We start from the raw sequence: 15,465 nt of genomic DNA, 5'->3' as shown, positions 1-15,465 counted from the left end.
ATGAGTTTCTACCCGTGAAGACAGAGGTGAGGTGAGGTGAGATTGGGTTTTACGTCGTGCTTGAGAATATTTCGCTCATATGACGACGTGCATGCGTGTGTATGTGTATGTGCGGCTGCTTGTACTAGCCCAGACTTAAGCTAGTTTTATAGTGTTAGCCCACTGAGATACCACGCCGCAGTGAAGCATGAATACCCCACTCAGACACATTATACTGACTCCGAGCCGACCAGTCCTTGTTGTGCCCATTAATGCCGAGCGCCAGGCAGGGACCAACAAGTACCATATTTTAACGTCTTTTGGTATGACGCGGTCGGGGATCGAACCCGCGACCCTCCGCTCTCCGGGCGGACGCTCTAACCACTACACCACGGAGGCGCTCGATGAAGTAGGGGCATGGATGTAGACATAAAGGAAGCTGTCAAAGAGGATGCCGATACTTAATGAAGCATTTACAACAAGAAGAATTGCGGAGATTTAGGTTAAACATGGAAGAGAATACAAATAAGATGCCGATATTAGAAGTAAAAGGTGCAAGATGAAGAAACAGATGGAAGAAATAGAAATACGTGTAGATGTTAGCACATGTAAACCTGTGCATTCAGAAGTGCATAAGGATTAAAGGTCATTAGAGGATTTCAAGTCAATACAGATATCACACAGACACAATACAGATATCACACAGACACAATACAGATATCACACAGACACAATGCGATGATTACATGGACACCTATTTATTTGCAAGGAAGCCCATTAAAAGGGCTTTAGAATGAATCACAAGGATCATTAAAACAAGTTTTCCTAAGAAGATTAAAAGTTATTTCAATATCATAGATGGGTAGTTACAATAAGGTCATACGTTTTCGATGTTCGTACACGTTGAGGATAAAGCATGTTTTATTAATTTATACAAATGTATGGATTCGCACTTTTAAAGTGTCAATATGGATCAAGACATAATAGATGAGGATAGTATTGAATTCATATTGTGTTTATCAGATAAAAGCTGACTATCGTTTGCAAACGATACGCTTGAAATGAGAAATATATTGGGCTCCTCTTTGAATCAGACAGGTTTGCAAAATAATAGAAATGTTTATCGTTCTCGTTTTGTTGTATCTGATGAGTTACTAAATACTGCGACGGAACAAGGCCATTCTCAAGTCGTATCTCTCTGCGACATCTTGTAATATTTGACCATGGGATTTGTCGACTAAGGCGACTAACGAATTCGGGTGGTCAGGCTCGCTGACTTGGTTGACACATGTCGTCGGTTCCCAATTGCGCATATCGATGCTCATGCTGTTGATCACTGGATTGTCTTGTCCAGACTGGATCATTTACAGACCGCCGCCATATAGCTGGAATATTGCTGAGTGCGGCGTAAAACTAAACTCACTTATTCACTGGGAATTGTCCTTGGGACACCCGTCTGTCGGGTCACTTGAGGCCATGTCAAGTCACGGTCGTCATGATGGGCATATGATTGTAGGAGGTAAACGAATAAACTAAATGCGAGGTGGTATGTAACAGGTTCTGGGTACTAGACATGGCGGACCGACTGAGCTTCGGTGTTTGCAACCATTCTCACGTAAACCAAATCGTATATAAACAAAAACGTAACAAATGACTTAAGTAAGTTAACATTATGTGGTCAATCGTACTAGAATTTCTTACCGCTAAGTCAGTATTAGATTTATGTGTAATTCGTTTGTATTCACACTGCAGAGTGTTAAGGATCCTATACGACCATGGGCCTGTTACCATTTACGTAAACATATGGCGTGTACCTGTATTTATCTAATCATTTGTCCAACTGAGTCAGTTATTTTTTAAATCTACATTTAAAGCTACGTTTAAGGTATATCTTTAAACTGACTTAAAACAAAACGCCAACTCCTAAAAGCAGCCAAAAGGCGAAATGTCACGAATGGATCAGAGAAAACCAGCGACGACACAAGGTGTTCCAGAAAAGGGTCACAAGATGGATGACAGTTCATTGGTGTCCTCGCTGAGTAGTTCCATAACAAAAATATCATATCGTGTTAAAGTTATAAATATGTAACATTTCCACATACAGTCCGTTTGACTTCATTTGAGACCGATGAATTGCTCACTAGTACAAAATCTAATAAATGCAACAAAACCAAACTTTGCACAGTCACATGAAATCGACAGACCAACTGAACTGATTTGTCTCATAATTTTGGACACCCGAATAAGAAAGTTGTTTAAAAACGATCATTACTTTGTTGTCTCTTTTCGCTATTTCTTTCGCGTGAGCAGTGAAATTTCAATTTCACTCGTACACCTCGCACACCTGGCTGTTTTAACAAAGTTGTCCCGTAAGAAATACTAGGTCTGTCGATTTCATGTGACTGTGCAAAGATTTTGCTGCACTTATTAGATTTTTTGTTAGTGAGCAATTCATCGGTTTCAAATGAAGTCAAACGGACTATAGGTTGCCGAAAAAACATACACTGACGTTTAAAAGAAAGTACACACCAATTACTTTGAAAATATTCGCCCTAAAAAACGTAAATGTTTAGAAAAATGTTTTCATTGTGACTTATAATCCCCCAACACCAGGATTGTACTTTGTGTTGTAGTCAGTTTAAAATACTGCTGAGCCATTAAACAAGATAAACAGTTTGCTTGTTCAGCGTTCTCACTGACGTGTTTTATTATCACCAGTGGATACATCCGGTCCACCAAATTCGACATTCCAACCCTTGCTAATGTGCTCGCTCCAGTTCATGAAATGGTTTCTGTAATATGTTGTGATTTGATAGAATATTTATTACATGATCCATGTATGTAGCCCTCTCCTTGTATTTACTCAAAATGACAGGTATCCCATTTTCTTTCTGTGGGGCTCGGGGCTACTCTGAAAAGAAACGAAAATAACTTACCATCTCACATTAACCATAGGACGTTTATACTTGCCAGAAAATAACTTACCATCTCACATTAACCATAGGACGTTAATACTTGCCAAATTAAATTTCATTGCAAGATCTGAACAGTCAGCTCTTTCTGATCGTGCATGGATTGTTGTTAAAGGCGAGTTGTAAGACTGAGTGCATATGGTTTTAAGCCGTTTATATTGTCGGGCAGTATGCATATATGACGGTGGGTGTACGTAAGCTGTACGGAGTGGCAAGGGTGCCGTTTTCTGTTTGTTTTAAAAAAAAAAAAATCTACATAATCTATTGTCAATTGTTTCATCCGAGAAATTATATTTGGATACATGGAACTGATTTAGAAGCAAATCGTTTGGAACATATGTTTTCCTGGAATTAGTGTGATCAGGAAATGAAATGAAAGCTACGCAGTATACGTCAAATCCCCAGGTTTCTCACTTGATATACTTCATCCTCACAGCTTGGAGGAGGAGTGAAGATGTCAGCACCGGCAGCTTTGTCTGTGATGTTCTGGACCCATACCGTCTCAAACACAGACACTGAAAACATGATTATAATGTTGTATAAATGCGCGGTTAGCAAACATCCAGACTTGTCAGTGATAGACTGAAACACTGATAAACACAGAGGGTGCAAATCAATCTAGATAAAAGTAATAAGCCATCAGAGAATGATAATAATGATGATGATGATGATGATGATGATGATGATGATGATGATGGGATGGTGATGATGATCCATGGTGGTAATCATGATGATGATGACGACGACGACGACGATGATGATGGGGTGGCGATGATGATCCATGGTGGTAATCATGATGATGATGACGACGACGACGACGATGATGATGGGGTGGTGATGATGATCCATGGTGGTAATCATGATGATGATGACGACGACGACGACGATGATGATGGATGATGTGATGATGATCCATGGTGGTAATCATGATGATGATGACGACGACGACGACGATGATGATGGGGTGGTGATGATGATCCATGGTGGTAATCATGATGATGATGACGACGACGACGATGATGATGGGGTGGTGATGATGATCCATGGTAATAATGGTGGTGATGATGATGATAATCATGATGATGACGACGACGATGATGATGATGGGGTGGTGATGATGATCCATGGTAATAATGGTGGTGATGATAATCATGATGATGACGATTAATGACAGAACTATAGTTTACCTCCGTCCTGGTCGGTGCCATACGTGTCCAGTAGGACTGGTTGCATGGTGTAGGAGTAGGTGAGTTCAGTGGTCAGGTTGCCATCCTCCCATTTACACCTGTAGGTGGGGATCATGTCCCCTAGCGGAGACTTCGCCCATATATACTGTCTGTTATCTGAAAGATGAAATACAAAGAACACAAAGATGGACTCGCCTTCACGTCATGGAAGTTCTGGAAAATATATTTGTGGACGTTCTAGTAGCCTCGACTGATGCGTGTTGCAGGGGAATTTGGATACAGAAGGTACATGTACAATGCCAAACAGAGGCTTCAATGCAGTAAGACTTCGTGAATATGCAAGTTATGATAGCTCTTCAACAACCCATGCTTGTCGTAAAAGGTGGCAAACAAGATCGTATGGTCGCTCACTGTCTTTGCTGGCGTATGTCCTTGTATCTTGGCTGTCCATATTTATCACCTTGAACTAGATTCCACAGAAGCTATCGCTTGGCTGAGATATAACATCTCAATGCTTCGTAGACAATAGTGATCACAGTGTTATCATGACGTCCTGATCATAAAGAAACATCAAGACCCAAATACAAGACGTAGGTTACAAGCTGAAACAGTTGGCATAAAATTGTGAACGATGAATAGAATCTGGTATTCACGTCTTCATATAAAATATCAACAATCGTCAATACAGGTGTAAAATATTTTAAACCAAAGACCGTAGGCCTGTGCAACGATATGCTGGAAGGGTATCAACCTCCGAATATCGGTTCTGAAAGCTTCATTACCTGGCATGCAGACTTTCTTGAAAGGTCCTTCCAATGTCCGTTTCACACATTTCTCTTTGCCATCAGTTGTGACCACGTCATATAGTGTGTTCTGTTAAGGACAGATTGATTCACATTATATGTACTTAATGATCTATGTTAACATCCAATCCGTATTAAAACCGTGATATTTTACGGAATAAGTTATTGCAACTCGTGAACCAATGTGGGAAAATTGAAAGCTTTAGACATACCCAGACACTAGACTGACACGCGGGTTAGAGCGCCGCAATTCTCAACCCACTAGAGTTCGAATCCCAGATGCGTCGTGAAAGAACAGAGATCATCTCAATCACTCGCTCATGATCACGCATGTTGTTGTCATGGTGATGTGGTGCCTGTCACGAGCACTTAGAAACAAACCATTCTAGTGATATTAGTTTACCCAAGAAACATCTTCAACATTTTAAAATAGACAAACGTGAACAATTTCAGTCTGATGTTTACTTACGTTGGGATAGTCGTAGAGTCGGAATGTCAGGAACGGTTGTCCGTCCGTTTGTCCAGACTCTTCTCTCGCTACCATTCTTCTGTCTTCGTCATAGAACACCTTCTCCGTGCTCTACGGTACACCAACATAACGTCAGAGAACACCTTCTCCGTGCTCTACACCAATAAATTGTATGTTAACGGTTCCATGTCATATGAAATTGTTATTTTAAAAGTGAACCAACCAAAACGTAATGAAGTATTAAGACAGTTTAGGCTTGTGGAATCTGGTTAAAGGAAGCCATCAAGCGATAGTAAGAGACTGGAAGACACAGATTAACACGTCAATGATATACGTCACAAAGACGTTCGCTTTCAGCAGACTGTACCTGTGTTATATATTCCAGTTAAGGGGCGGTTGAACCAGACTGTTAGAAGTAGAAACAACCAAAAAGACTTCGTTCATGGAAGCGGGACACACGGGTGAGGACACAGAATGACCTTGACCTATAATTTCTCATGATATAATTGGTAAAAGACTGTTTCAAGTCTAGGGTCCGGTCTATTCAAGATATACTCACGTTCGTCAGGTGAACACCCGATTGTGTAAACTCCCCCTTAAACTTAGCGGCAATGCAGTTGAACCGTTTCCGCAGACATCCATCAAACTGGGAGTCAGAAGGTAAAACGTGGACCACCACTAAATAATATATCACCAGCAACATGACCTACAGACGACCTTGAGTTCACCGATTGAGGTGTCTTATCTGACAACTGGGTCCGGCATGGGAGATAAGGAATGGAATGTGTGCGTGGAATTTGTTTGAATACAAACACAATCCCGTGATTGGGTTTAAGAGAAACTGAGTACGTCAACATACAAACCTAAAGAAAAACAATCACCCCAAACCGCCACCCCCTGTTCCCCTCCCGACTACACCCCTACTTCAATACAGCTGGCGTTTACAGCGACCGTGTGCTCCAAAACACAACCCGTTGTTTTAGAAGAAGCATGTTCCCGTAACCAGTTTTTACTAACCCCATACAATGCATGTGCAAAAATGGTGATAAAATGCAAATGAGTGTTGCAAAAATGTAACGGGTCATAAAAAGCATAAAAGACATGCCAAGTTAGGACAAGTTAGTGCCAATCACATCAATATTGCTAGAAACGTCAAACGTACGCGTGGAACCACTGTCCGTCGCTTCCTGTATGCAGGACAGGGTAAGAGATCAGGCAGACCACCAGTGACGATGTCACAAGAATACCTGTTCTTTCGCACATTCGATTTGCGGCACAGTTTCGTCTCAGCGACGGAAACGGTGCCATTTTGGTAAAACGCCACAAAAGACGTGTAGCCCTTTCGTGGAATGGCCTTAACCCATAAAAAGAAACGTCAATATGGCACTGAGCGAGGCAGCGCAATGCTGACAGATACTTCACTGTCAGAGTGATTCTTACTAAAGAGAGCAGAATAATTGTCCTGGTCAGGAATCGTGCAACGGGTACTCAAAGACGTCATCAGCTGGCTGGTGAAATTGATGATACGGCACGTTTTGGGACGGTATTGATGCTTGCTGTTGAGATTGTCTGATATCTTTTAACCAACTCAATAGAGCATGACTGTATGTGTTTCACTCTGCTCATTGTTGTGTAATGTGAAATTACGACCCCAGTATTTGCTAAACGCCCTGTGCACGTGACCTGTTACTGGTATTCATTGATCAGATGCATGTAATGTCGCCAATGATACCCGTTAAACTTTATAGAATAACCATACTTGTTTCTTTTATATTCAGAGGGGTAAATGTCTTTTGTCCTACAGTGTAGTTAATCAAGAACACACTAAAACCTGTGTGGGAAACATATGGAAGATCATTGTATGTTCGGAACACATCATGTACCGATATGATTATCGGGGATGGGTGAGCTGTTAATGTTAGTAAGGTATTTTTAACAGTATCGCGGTATCCACTAATACTGGTGTATACTGGTGGGTACTTATTTTTGTACCCGAATGGAAACACGTTTTAAAGTAAAGTGTTATCTTCATTTTGGGATACAATATCTATAAACAAAGTGATAAAACATTATTGAGCATGATTAGTTCTATACGAAAATACAATCGCCAGCAGCTGAAGGGATGGTGTAAATCCAACTAGGGTCCATGCAGGTAGCCAAGGTACTGTAAGTCCCCATGGTCCCTGGTATGGTGATCTACCGCCTGTTTTTATATTGTATTGTCCTAATAGTGCTATTACTTTTAACCTTCCACACTAGTTTTAAATCTAATTGTGATATTCTAGTTGTTTTACTGTCCTTCGATGACAGGTTTTATAATATACACATATTCCATTTCAATGTAAAATGTTCTCGTCACGATATGGCTGAAATATTGCCGATGTGACGTTAACTATTAACTCACTCACTCACTCTATACGAAAATACCGAACCAACAAAACAAAGTCTCCAAAACAATACAATCAGTTTAATACCACACGCAACTCAACGCAATGATATCAAATGCATCATCATCATCATATTTTAGTTCTCGAAAACCCACCAACGGTGGTACATAAGACAAATAAATGCAAATGAATACAATATATACTAAGATAGCAAGGATGTACAAAGTGTCAGCGACGTAATACATATTTATAGATATATTATAACTAATTGAATAAGCGTAAATTATACAAAGTAGATTTTTATTTGGAGCGTTTTGGAAATAATTGTAATATATACTCATAGAAATTATTAAGGGAACACATGAAAGTACAAGTGTTCCTTTATTCTTTTCCAGGTTTCTTCACAAGGTATGTATTGCACTGTGAGTGGAATTTTGAAACAATCAAAGGAACACTTGTACTTTCATGTGTTCCCTTATTCGTTTATATAAATATAATATATAAATATATATTTTGCTAAGTTACGTAAAATGTTGGTTCTTTTGGATTTGAGAAGGTTCGGCCATTGTAGAGATTGATTTGGGATAAACATGTATCTTTCGGAAATGAAGGCTTCACATTTAAAGATGCAATTTCCAATGTCAGCCAAAGTGATCAGAAACACACTGACACATTGAAACATACCTGAAAAGTGGCGTTAAACCAATTTCACTCACTCACACTCTCTAAAACACGTAATGAAAAACACATGTTCAGTGACCCATTCATATACACTTCACAGCTCAACGGAATCTGTTGTTCTTTGAAGTTACCGTTATATATCCATACATTCAAAAACAGTAACAAGTCAACTCAAAGCAAGTTATCTTTATATATCCATACATTCAAAAACAGGAACAAATCAACTCAAAGCAAACACATTTGCCTGGTAGACACGTGTATATATCGGTTCAAAACTAAGCTGACAGCTGATAAAATTGGACGCTTCTATTCTTCTAATTATTGATATCTATGATGATGGTAATTATTAGTTTTCTGATTATTGACATTAAAAGCAGGCATCATATGCTGTTATCAAGTGTATATCGAAACCGTAGGTGACAGTCGGCCATCTTCTCCTGGTACAGCTGATCAAACCATTCATTCTGAGCCACAGTGAACCAGTTCTTCCAGTCACCAACCTCACCTAGAAAATCATTAAAGCGATTATGTTATGTCATAGTGTGAAATTTCATTGTCTTTAAAAGCGAGATATCTGAATATTCCAGTGGATCCAGGATTAGGATAGGAGATAAAATAGATCGGGTGGATCCAATGGATTATAAACCGGATAGTTGCGACTTATTGAACTCCGACGATGCCAGACTTTATATCAACCATTTCTTTGTTTCAAGGATGAGACTTGATTTGTCAATGTTACTGACTGCCGCGTAGAACAACAAACAGTTGTTCATGTTAATTACAACATAATATTGAGAAATATTCTGTTTCGGAGTGAACAAGTGAAGATCCAGGTTAGAATTTGATCTTCAGTAACCCATGCTTGTCGTAAGAGGCGACTAACGGGATCGGGTGGTCAGGCTCGCTGACTTGGTTGATACATGTCATCGTAGCCCAATTGCGTAGACCGATGCTCATGCTGTTGATCCCTGGATTGTCTGGTCCAGACTCGATTATTTACAGACCGCCGCCATATAGCTGGAATATTGCTGAGTGCGGCGGAAAACTAAACTCACTCACTGTTTCGGAGTGAGTGAGTGAGCTGGGTTTATCACGCCGAAGACCTGGGTTGGATATCCCATAACTTGATACGGGTGTTCCCAGCTGTGATATCCATCTAACAATGGCAAAAGCGGCGTAAAATCAAACTCACTCACTTATACACACAAAATCTACATGTAGGTTCTTCGTTTCCTCCTTTCAAAGGTTTCAAAGAAATAAAGTATATAGATAAAACAATCATGAAGATGTTTCATTTCATGTATATGAGAGAGTCAATACCTTTCCTGAAGATCACAGACTTCCCGTCATGCAAATGGTTTCTGCCTTTGATACGTTTCAAATTTGCGAAAGTCACGTGGTCGCAGACTTGCTGTAGAAATCTGTCGTCTCTTTTGAGATCAAGGAAGTCGTTGATTTTCTTAACTTCACGCAGCGTGTCCTGAAATTACAGCGTTAGAAGCTTACAGGTATGTGTTGAATATTGTGCACTGACGAGTTACCGTTAGCATCATGATAAACCAACGAGGTCAGACGGGTTCCCAGTTTTAGAACAGAACGTTCACACCTGTTTATTCATGTTGTATGGATGTATAATTTGACGCCGCTTTAAGTAACATTCCAGAACTATCATGGTCTCAACAAAAGTATTACATATAGTACCTCCTTGAGATCTTCGTAGAACAGAGTGAGAACGGGAAGATCCGGGTACTTTTCTTTCTCTTTTTCCCAGTTGAGCACATAGTTAAACCAGGATCCGAAGGCCACTGATGACAGAAGTATGGTGAATGAGATTTGATTTTCGTTACATTCAACGGCTTCTCACAGCTCTATCAAGACGGCTTTTAAAAGATCGAGTCTGGCACAAACAAACCAATGGTCGATACCATGAGCAACGATTCCTAATGCTTATATACAGACCGCCGTCACAACGTGGGGATATTGCGTCGCTAAATAGATAAAATCTCTTCTTGTGGAATGTACCCCAAAACAGGTTGCAGTTTATATTTTCAGGAAATTTAGAAAGTGATAAAAATCAGTCGATCGTTATCCGTGAACATCCGGGTTTGATTTGGTCTTCAGCAACCCATGCTTATCGTAAAAGGCGACTAACGGGATCGGGTGGTCAGGCTCGCTGACGTGATTGACACATGTCATCATATCCCAATTGCGTAGATCGATGCTCATGTAGTTGATCACTGGATTGTCAGGTTCAGACTCGATTATTTACAGAGCGCCGCGGCGTAAAACTTAAGACACTCACTCATTTCTCAAAACCCTTTCCTGTCACGATAAAAAAAGAAACTTGATTTACATTTTCCTTGTGACAGCATCAGAAGAAAGTTCGCCCATGTCCCCTTGTAGCCAGTCAGATGCCGCATCTTGATACAGAAGTTGTAAAACGACACAGCGATGTCTTTCGGGTTCCTGAGAACATAGATAATCTTGCACTTCTTTTCCAGAACCTGCGACGGAAGAGACCGGAAGTTCAGATGTGAGCTGAGGATTCTGGGAGACGGATGTTGCGCATATGTTGCTTCCGGTACATATTCCAACTGAACATCATTCTTTTCAAAATTCGTCTCGTCCAACCGACCCATCTGGAGGAGACGGGTTATCTCATGCACCCAGTGAGAACCTGTAATGTAATAACAGCTCGCAATCTTGTTAGGTAATCAGAAACTTAAATCACATTTACATGCCTCTTTAAGTAACAATTTGGTTAATGGCTATTTGTAAACAAAATGTTTAAAATGAAAAGTAATACAGATACATTATCTGTATATTACTGGCCTTAAAACCAGTTTGGCATTATAACCAGTTTGGCATTATAACCAGGGACATTATAACCAGAGTGCACTGTACTTCACAAACCAGGGTATGATTAAGTTAGTTTAAGGACACTGTGAATAGTAGTCAATTATGTCCCGACGTGTCACGAAACCCTGATGGGACGGGCTTTCATTAACAATCTGGGTTAAATTTGATCTTCAGCAACCGATGCTTGTCATAAAAGGCGACTAACGGAATCGGGTAGTCAGGCTCGCTGACACATGTCATTGTATCTGAATTGCCTTGATCGATGCTCAAGATGTTGATCACTGGATTGTCTGGTCCAGACTCAACAAACACACACACAGGTCTTTAACGTTTACCACTCTGGGAGAAACCAACCAACACGGGTTTTGTTTCCTTAGAAGCATAATCTGGCGAGCCCACGATAATAGATTTCGTGACGTTGCAGAGCGCCACCTAAGACAATTGAGCCTCCCGTATCCCTATGAAGCACTTACTAGATATGATGTGAGTGAGTGAGTGAGTGAGTTGGTTTTTCCGCCGCTTTTAGCTAATATTCCAGCAATTTCACGGCGGGGGACACCAGAAATTGGCTTCACACATTTGTACCCATGTGGGGAATCGAAACCGGGTCTTCGGCGTGACGAGCGAACGCTTTAAGCACTGGTTACCCCACCGCTCCAGATATGATGTGATTCAAGGTATTTACTCATAAGGACTGACAGGGTTTGGGAATTATCTTCTACTACACTGACTGAGGACATAAGCTTTTTTCAAAAAAGGAAGCCGCACATATTTTCAAAGGACACTCAATACCTCCAAATAACATCATTTGTGTTATTGATGGATTTTTCAAATACACAGGGCCCTTATTCTCGAAACATTCGTAGCCCTAAGAATTCTTAACTTTGATCGTAGCCAGTGTGTTAAAAATGGGCTTAAGAAGATCTTAGGGTTGCGAACGTTTCGAGAATAGCTAGCCAGGCTCCCACACCACCGTAAGCCAATGATACAACGAACTCGACAACAATCATACCTGATTTGGGAAAAGCTGATACGATGACGTCATCGTGACGTATTTTGATGTCTTTGACGTTTTTGATGACGTCAGCAGGGAAGTGGGGATAGCGTTCTCCATCGTGTTCCATCAGCCTGATGGTGTATCCATCAGCATCCATCTCCATTATGACAGACATGCCGACACTTCGCAGAGAGAAATATAATCGTGATGACAAGATAGGAGCAGTACGATGTACAGCTTCAAGTTCATGTTGTGTAACCTAACCCTAACCTAACTTAACCCTAACCCTAACCAATACCCGTGAAGATCCGGATTAGAATTGGTCTTCAGTAGCCCATGCTTGTCGTAAGAGGCGACTAACGGGATCAGGTGGTCAGGATCGCTGACTTGGTTGACACATAGAGAATCTCACCCAAGTGTCTTCTGATATCAATTATATCAACACGAGTTGATAAAGTTACAAATACCCGAGACTTGCCGAGGATATTTTATTATTTATCAACGAATGTTGATATATTTGATATCAGAAGACACGAGGGTGAGATTCTATTTATCATCCAGAATCACTGTTCATTAGATTTCAATCATGAAAAACGTACATCTCTGACTGACTGACTGACTGAGTTTGGTTTTACGCCGCTTTTAGCAATATTCCAGCAACATCACGGCGGGCGTACATCTCTGAACACGGTACTGTCATTAGACTTGCGGTGCAGCGATGTCATAGCATTGTGACGTCATCAAGTTCATGACGTCATAACATTGTCAGGGCATTGTACAAAATCTACTGTCAACACGATATCTCCTAGGAGATATGTAGAGATTATTACACTTCATTTTTCATATCTTGCCCCATATCATCCCGAGACCCCCATACCCAGATATGGGTTGAGGGATGATTTAAGAAATACAGTTCGCTCTACCACCATGTATAGTGTAATAAAACACACTTTTGCCCTGAACTATTATAGTTAAAGCACGAGGACGCTTGCGTACGAGTGCTTTAACGTCATAATAGTTCAGGGAGAAAGTGTGTTTTATAGTGTAATAAATACACTTTTGCCTGAACTGGTAGAGCGAACGCTTTAAACGTCATTTCTTTCAGGGAGAAAGTGTGTTTTATTACAATATTTAATACTTTCTAAGGATAATTACGATTAATTTAAGGCAGAAAACAAACGGCGGTGTCGGTGACCTAAATTAAGAATCCTCGCACAGAGCTAACTGGCGCGCTGTTCTATTGATGTGTCTGCCCCCCTACGTTAAGACGAACGTTACCAGAAAAACAAATGATAAACAGTTTCATGACGGTTTACGTTCGGATTAAATATCTTCTCTAAAGTATTTTAATGACATCTGTGATTAACGTAAACCATGTGAACGTCGCATTTCTACTACCAACGTATGTTTAGATCAGTATATCCAGACGAAGCTGAGTAGTCTAGCGACATTCCACGATTGCATTGTGGGAATGTAAACATTGCGAACGTTACCGTGTCGCTGAAAACTTGCGAGTCGAATTGAGACATTTAAAAAGTCAGAAAACATAAACGTAATGTTTCCACCAGTGATGTTAGGTGAGTGAAGCAACTGCAAACCAAGAAACGGGATGCAACGCAGTAGTTTACTGTAGGAGGCCGTACGAGGCGATGACAACTGACATGCATCGTGACGTCGCTTACATTGTGACGTAATGTAAAATGGTTCGATTACGAGGGGGCACACTAGAATGGCGCAGTGACGGGATAACGTCATTCAATTGTTACGTCATCAAAAAACTATACCTTTATTGTCTGATAATGTTGTTGTTTTTCGATTGTTCTAACCGCTAGGCATCTTAGAAATGGGGTATAAGTGATAACGTTTGATCTCACACACAAAATATCTCCTGTGGAACACAGTTTTGGATGATGAATGTTATCGTATCCCAATTGCGTAGATCGATCTGCATGCTGTTAAACACTGGATTGTCTGGTCCAGACTCGACTATTTACAGACCGCCGCCATATAGCTGGGCTATTGCTGAATGCGGTGTTAAATAACAATTAATCAACATTTTATATTTGCTGCATAATCGGGCGAGCTCAAGAGCTAGTTTTCTGGCGTGTTTTACAGCTCAGTTGGACTATTGCGTTAAAGATTGTGGCGTTAAAGAGCAAGCAAGCAAGCAACCAACCAACCAACCACCCACCAAACAAACAAACAAATCAACAAACAAACCTAAATGATGCAGAGAAGAACGTGACAGCAACAACACCAACTCACATGTGCTACCTCTTCCAAAGTAACCAGAAGTCTTCTTTGACAATTTACCGGTACATATAAAGTATTGTACCAATATTCGCACCCGGGAGAGCCCGTTGTAATTCAACCTTCCTAGACTGCACGTGACTTTCATTTATTGCCAAGCAATTCTTTACAATCATGACAAAGTACCTGCTGTTATCCCCCACTGTATTCATTAGGTATCGGACAGGTGTTCATTAAGTCTGGTGGGAAGTCGAACTAATTAAAATCAACTGTGGGTATTGCCACAGCTGAAAATAGGCTGAATAGTTTTCCAGAGAGCGCTGTTGGCGGTAGTCGTAGTAGTGTGAACTGGTGGTGAAATGTGGTTCACCTTTGCACCTGCAGTGTGTGTCCGTACGTGCGTGCGTATATGCCGACCAACTCCTGGTCAATCTCCCGCTGGTTATAAAAAAGTACCATCTTTATGGCTCTTAATATGACGGGGCTTGGACACCACATCTCCAGGCAGACGCTGTGTCCTATGGACCACAATAGTGAGTGAGTGAGTTAAAGTGTATAGTCACATTATTTTAGTGGACCACAATATTGATGAAGATCAGTAAAAATGATCCACACAAACCATCACTGGAGAGTGTCACACCCAAATACTCGGCTCTGGGTGGGTTCGCCCTGATGAAGTTTCATTCATTGGTCAGCACGATAATCTTCATCGTTGGTTTCTCTTCACATAGTGAGTGAGTGAGTGAGTGAGTAAGTGAGTTCTATTTTACGCCGCTGTTAGCAATATTCCAGCAATATCACGGCGGACGACACCAGAAATGGGCTTCACACATTGTACCCATGTGGGGAATCAAATCCGGGTCTTCGGCGTGACGAGCTAA

General features: G+C 40.8%; 2 protein-coding genes across 2 annotated transcripts; both read right to left on the bottom strand.

The window, feature by feature from the left end:
• Positions 1-2,653: 2,653 nt before the first annotated feature.
• LOC124286717 lies at positions 2,654-6,128 on the bottom strand. Its single transcript, XM_046723146.1, has 6 exons — positions 5,970-6,128; positions 5,411-5,521; positions 4,921-5,011; positions 4,139-4,294; positions 3,366-3,466; positions 2,654-2,890 (listed from the first exon to the last, which is right to left on the bottom strand). The coding sequence occupies exons 1-6, from the start codon at positions 6,111-6,113 to the stop codon at positions 2,843-2,845; spliced, it is 651 nt and encodes a 216-aa protein (XP_046579102.1). The 5' UTR covers positions 6,114-6,128; the 3' UTR covers positions 2,654-2,842.
• A 2,534-nt stretch (positions 6,129-8,662) lies between these two features.
• On the bottom strand, positions 8,663-12,578 carry LOC124286689 (sulfotransferase 1B1-like). The gene is made up of 5 exons (XM_046723103.1): positions 12,350-12,578; positions 10,832-11,155; positions 10,180-10,283; positions 9,799-9,958; positions 8,663-8,983 (listed from the first exon to the last, which is right to left on the bottom strand). The coding sequence occupies exons 1-5, from the start codon at positions 12,507-12,509 to the stop codon at positions 8,859-8,861; spliced, it is 873 nt and encodes a 290-aa protein (XP_046579059.1). The 5' UTR covers positions 12,510-12,578; the 3' UTR covers positions 8,663-8,858.
• Between the last annotated feature and the right edge of the window lie 2,887 nt (positions 12,579-15,465).

The sequence above is a fragment of the Haliotis rubra genome, unplaced genomic scaffold (assembly GCF_003918875.1).
Source record: "Haliotis rubra isolate DU_JTF1 unplaced genomic scaffold, ASM391887v1 Scf1101, whole genome shotgun sequence".
Classification (NCBI taxonomy): domain Eukaryota; kingdom Metazoa; phylum Mollusca; class Gastropoda; order Lepetellida; family Haliotidae; genus Haliotis; species Haliotis rubra.
Note: the sequence above shows the minus strand (reverse complement) of the source record. Positions and strands in the feature narration are given on the sequence as shown.

What these genes read in the sequence shown, in the direction of transcription:
- LOC124286717 (XM_046723146.1), bottom strand. Translation starts at nt 6,113, where the DNA reads ATGTTGCTGGTGATATATTATTTAGTGGTGGTCCACGTTTTACCTTCT. An exon ending in CGGGTGTTCACCTGACGAAC is followed by an intron (nt 5,522 to 5,969) that starts GTGAGTATATCT and finishes GGTGTACCGTAG; the next exon opens with AGCACGGAGAAGGTGTTCTA. An exon ending in TGGCACCGACCAGGACGGAG is followed by an intron (nt 3,467 to 4,138) that starts GTAAACTATAGT and finishes TCATGTTTTCAG; the next exon opens with TGTCTGTGTTTGAGACGGTA.
- LOC124286689 (XM_046723103.1), bottom strand. Translation starts at nt 12,509, where the DNA reads ATGTCTGTCATAATGGAGATGGATGCTGATGGATACACCATCAGGCTG. An exon ending in ATCAGCTTTTCCCAAATCAG is followed by an intron (nt 11,156 to 12,349) that starts GTATGATTGTTG and finishes ATTACATTACAG; the next exon opens with GTTCTCACTGGGTGCATGAG. An exon ending in GATGCTGTCACAAGGAAAAT is followed by an intron (nt 10,284 to 10,831) that starts GTAAATCAAGTT and finishes TTCTGTCATCAG; the next exon opens with TGGCCTTCGGATCCTGGTTT.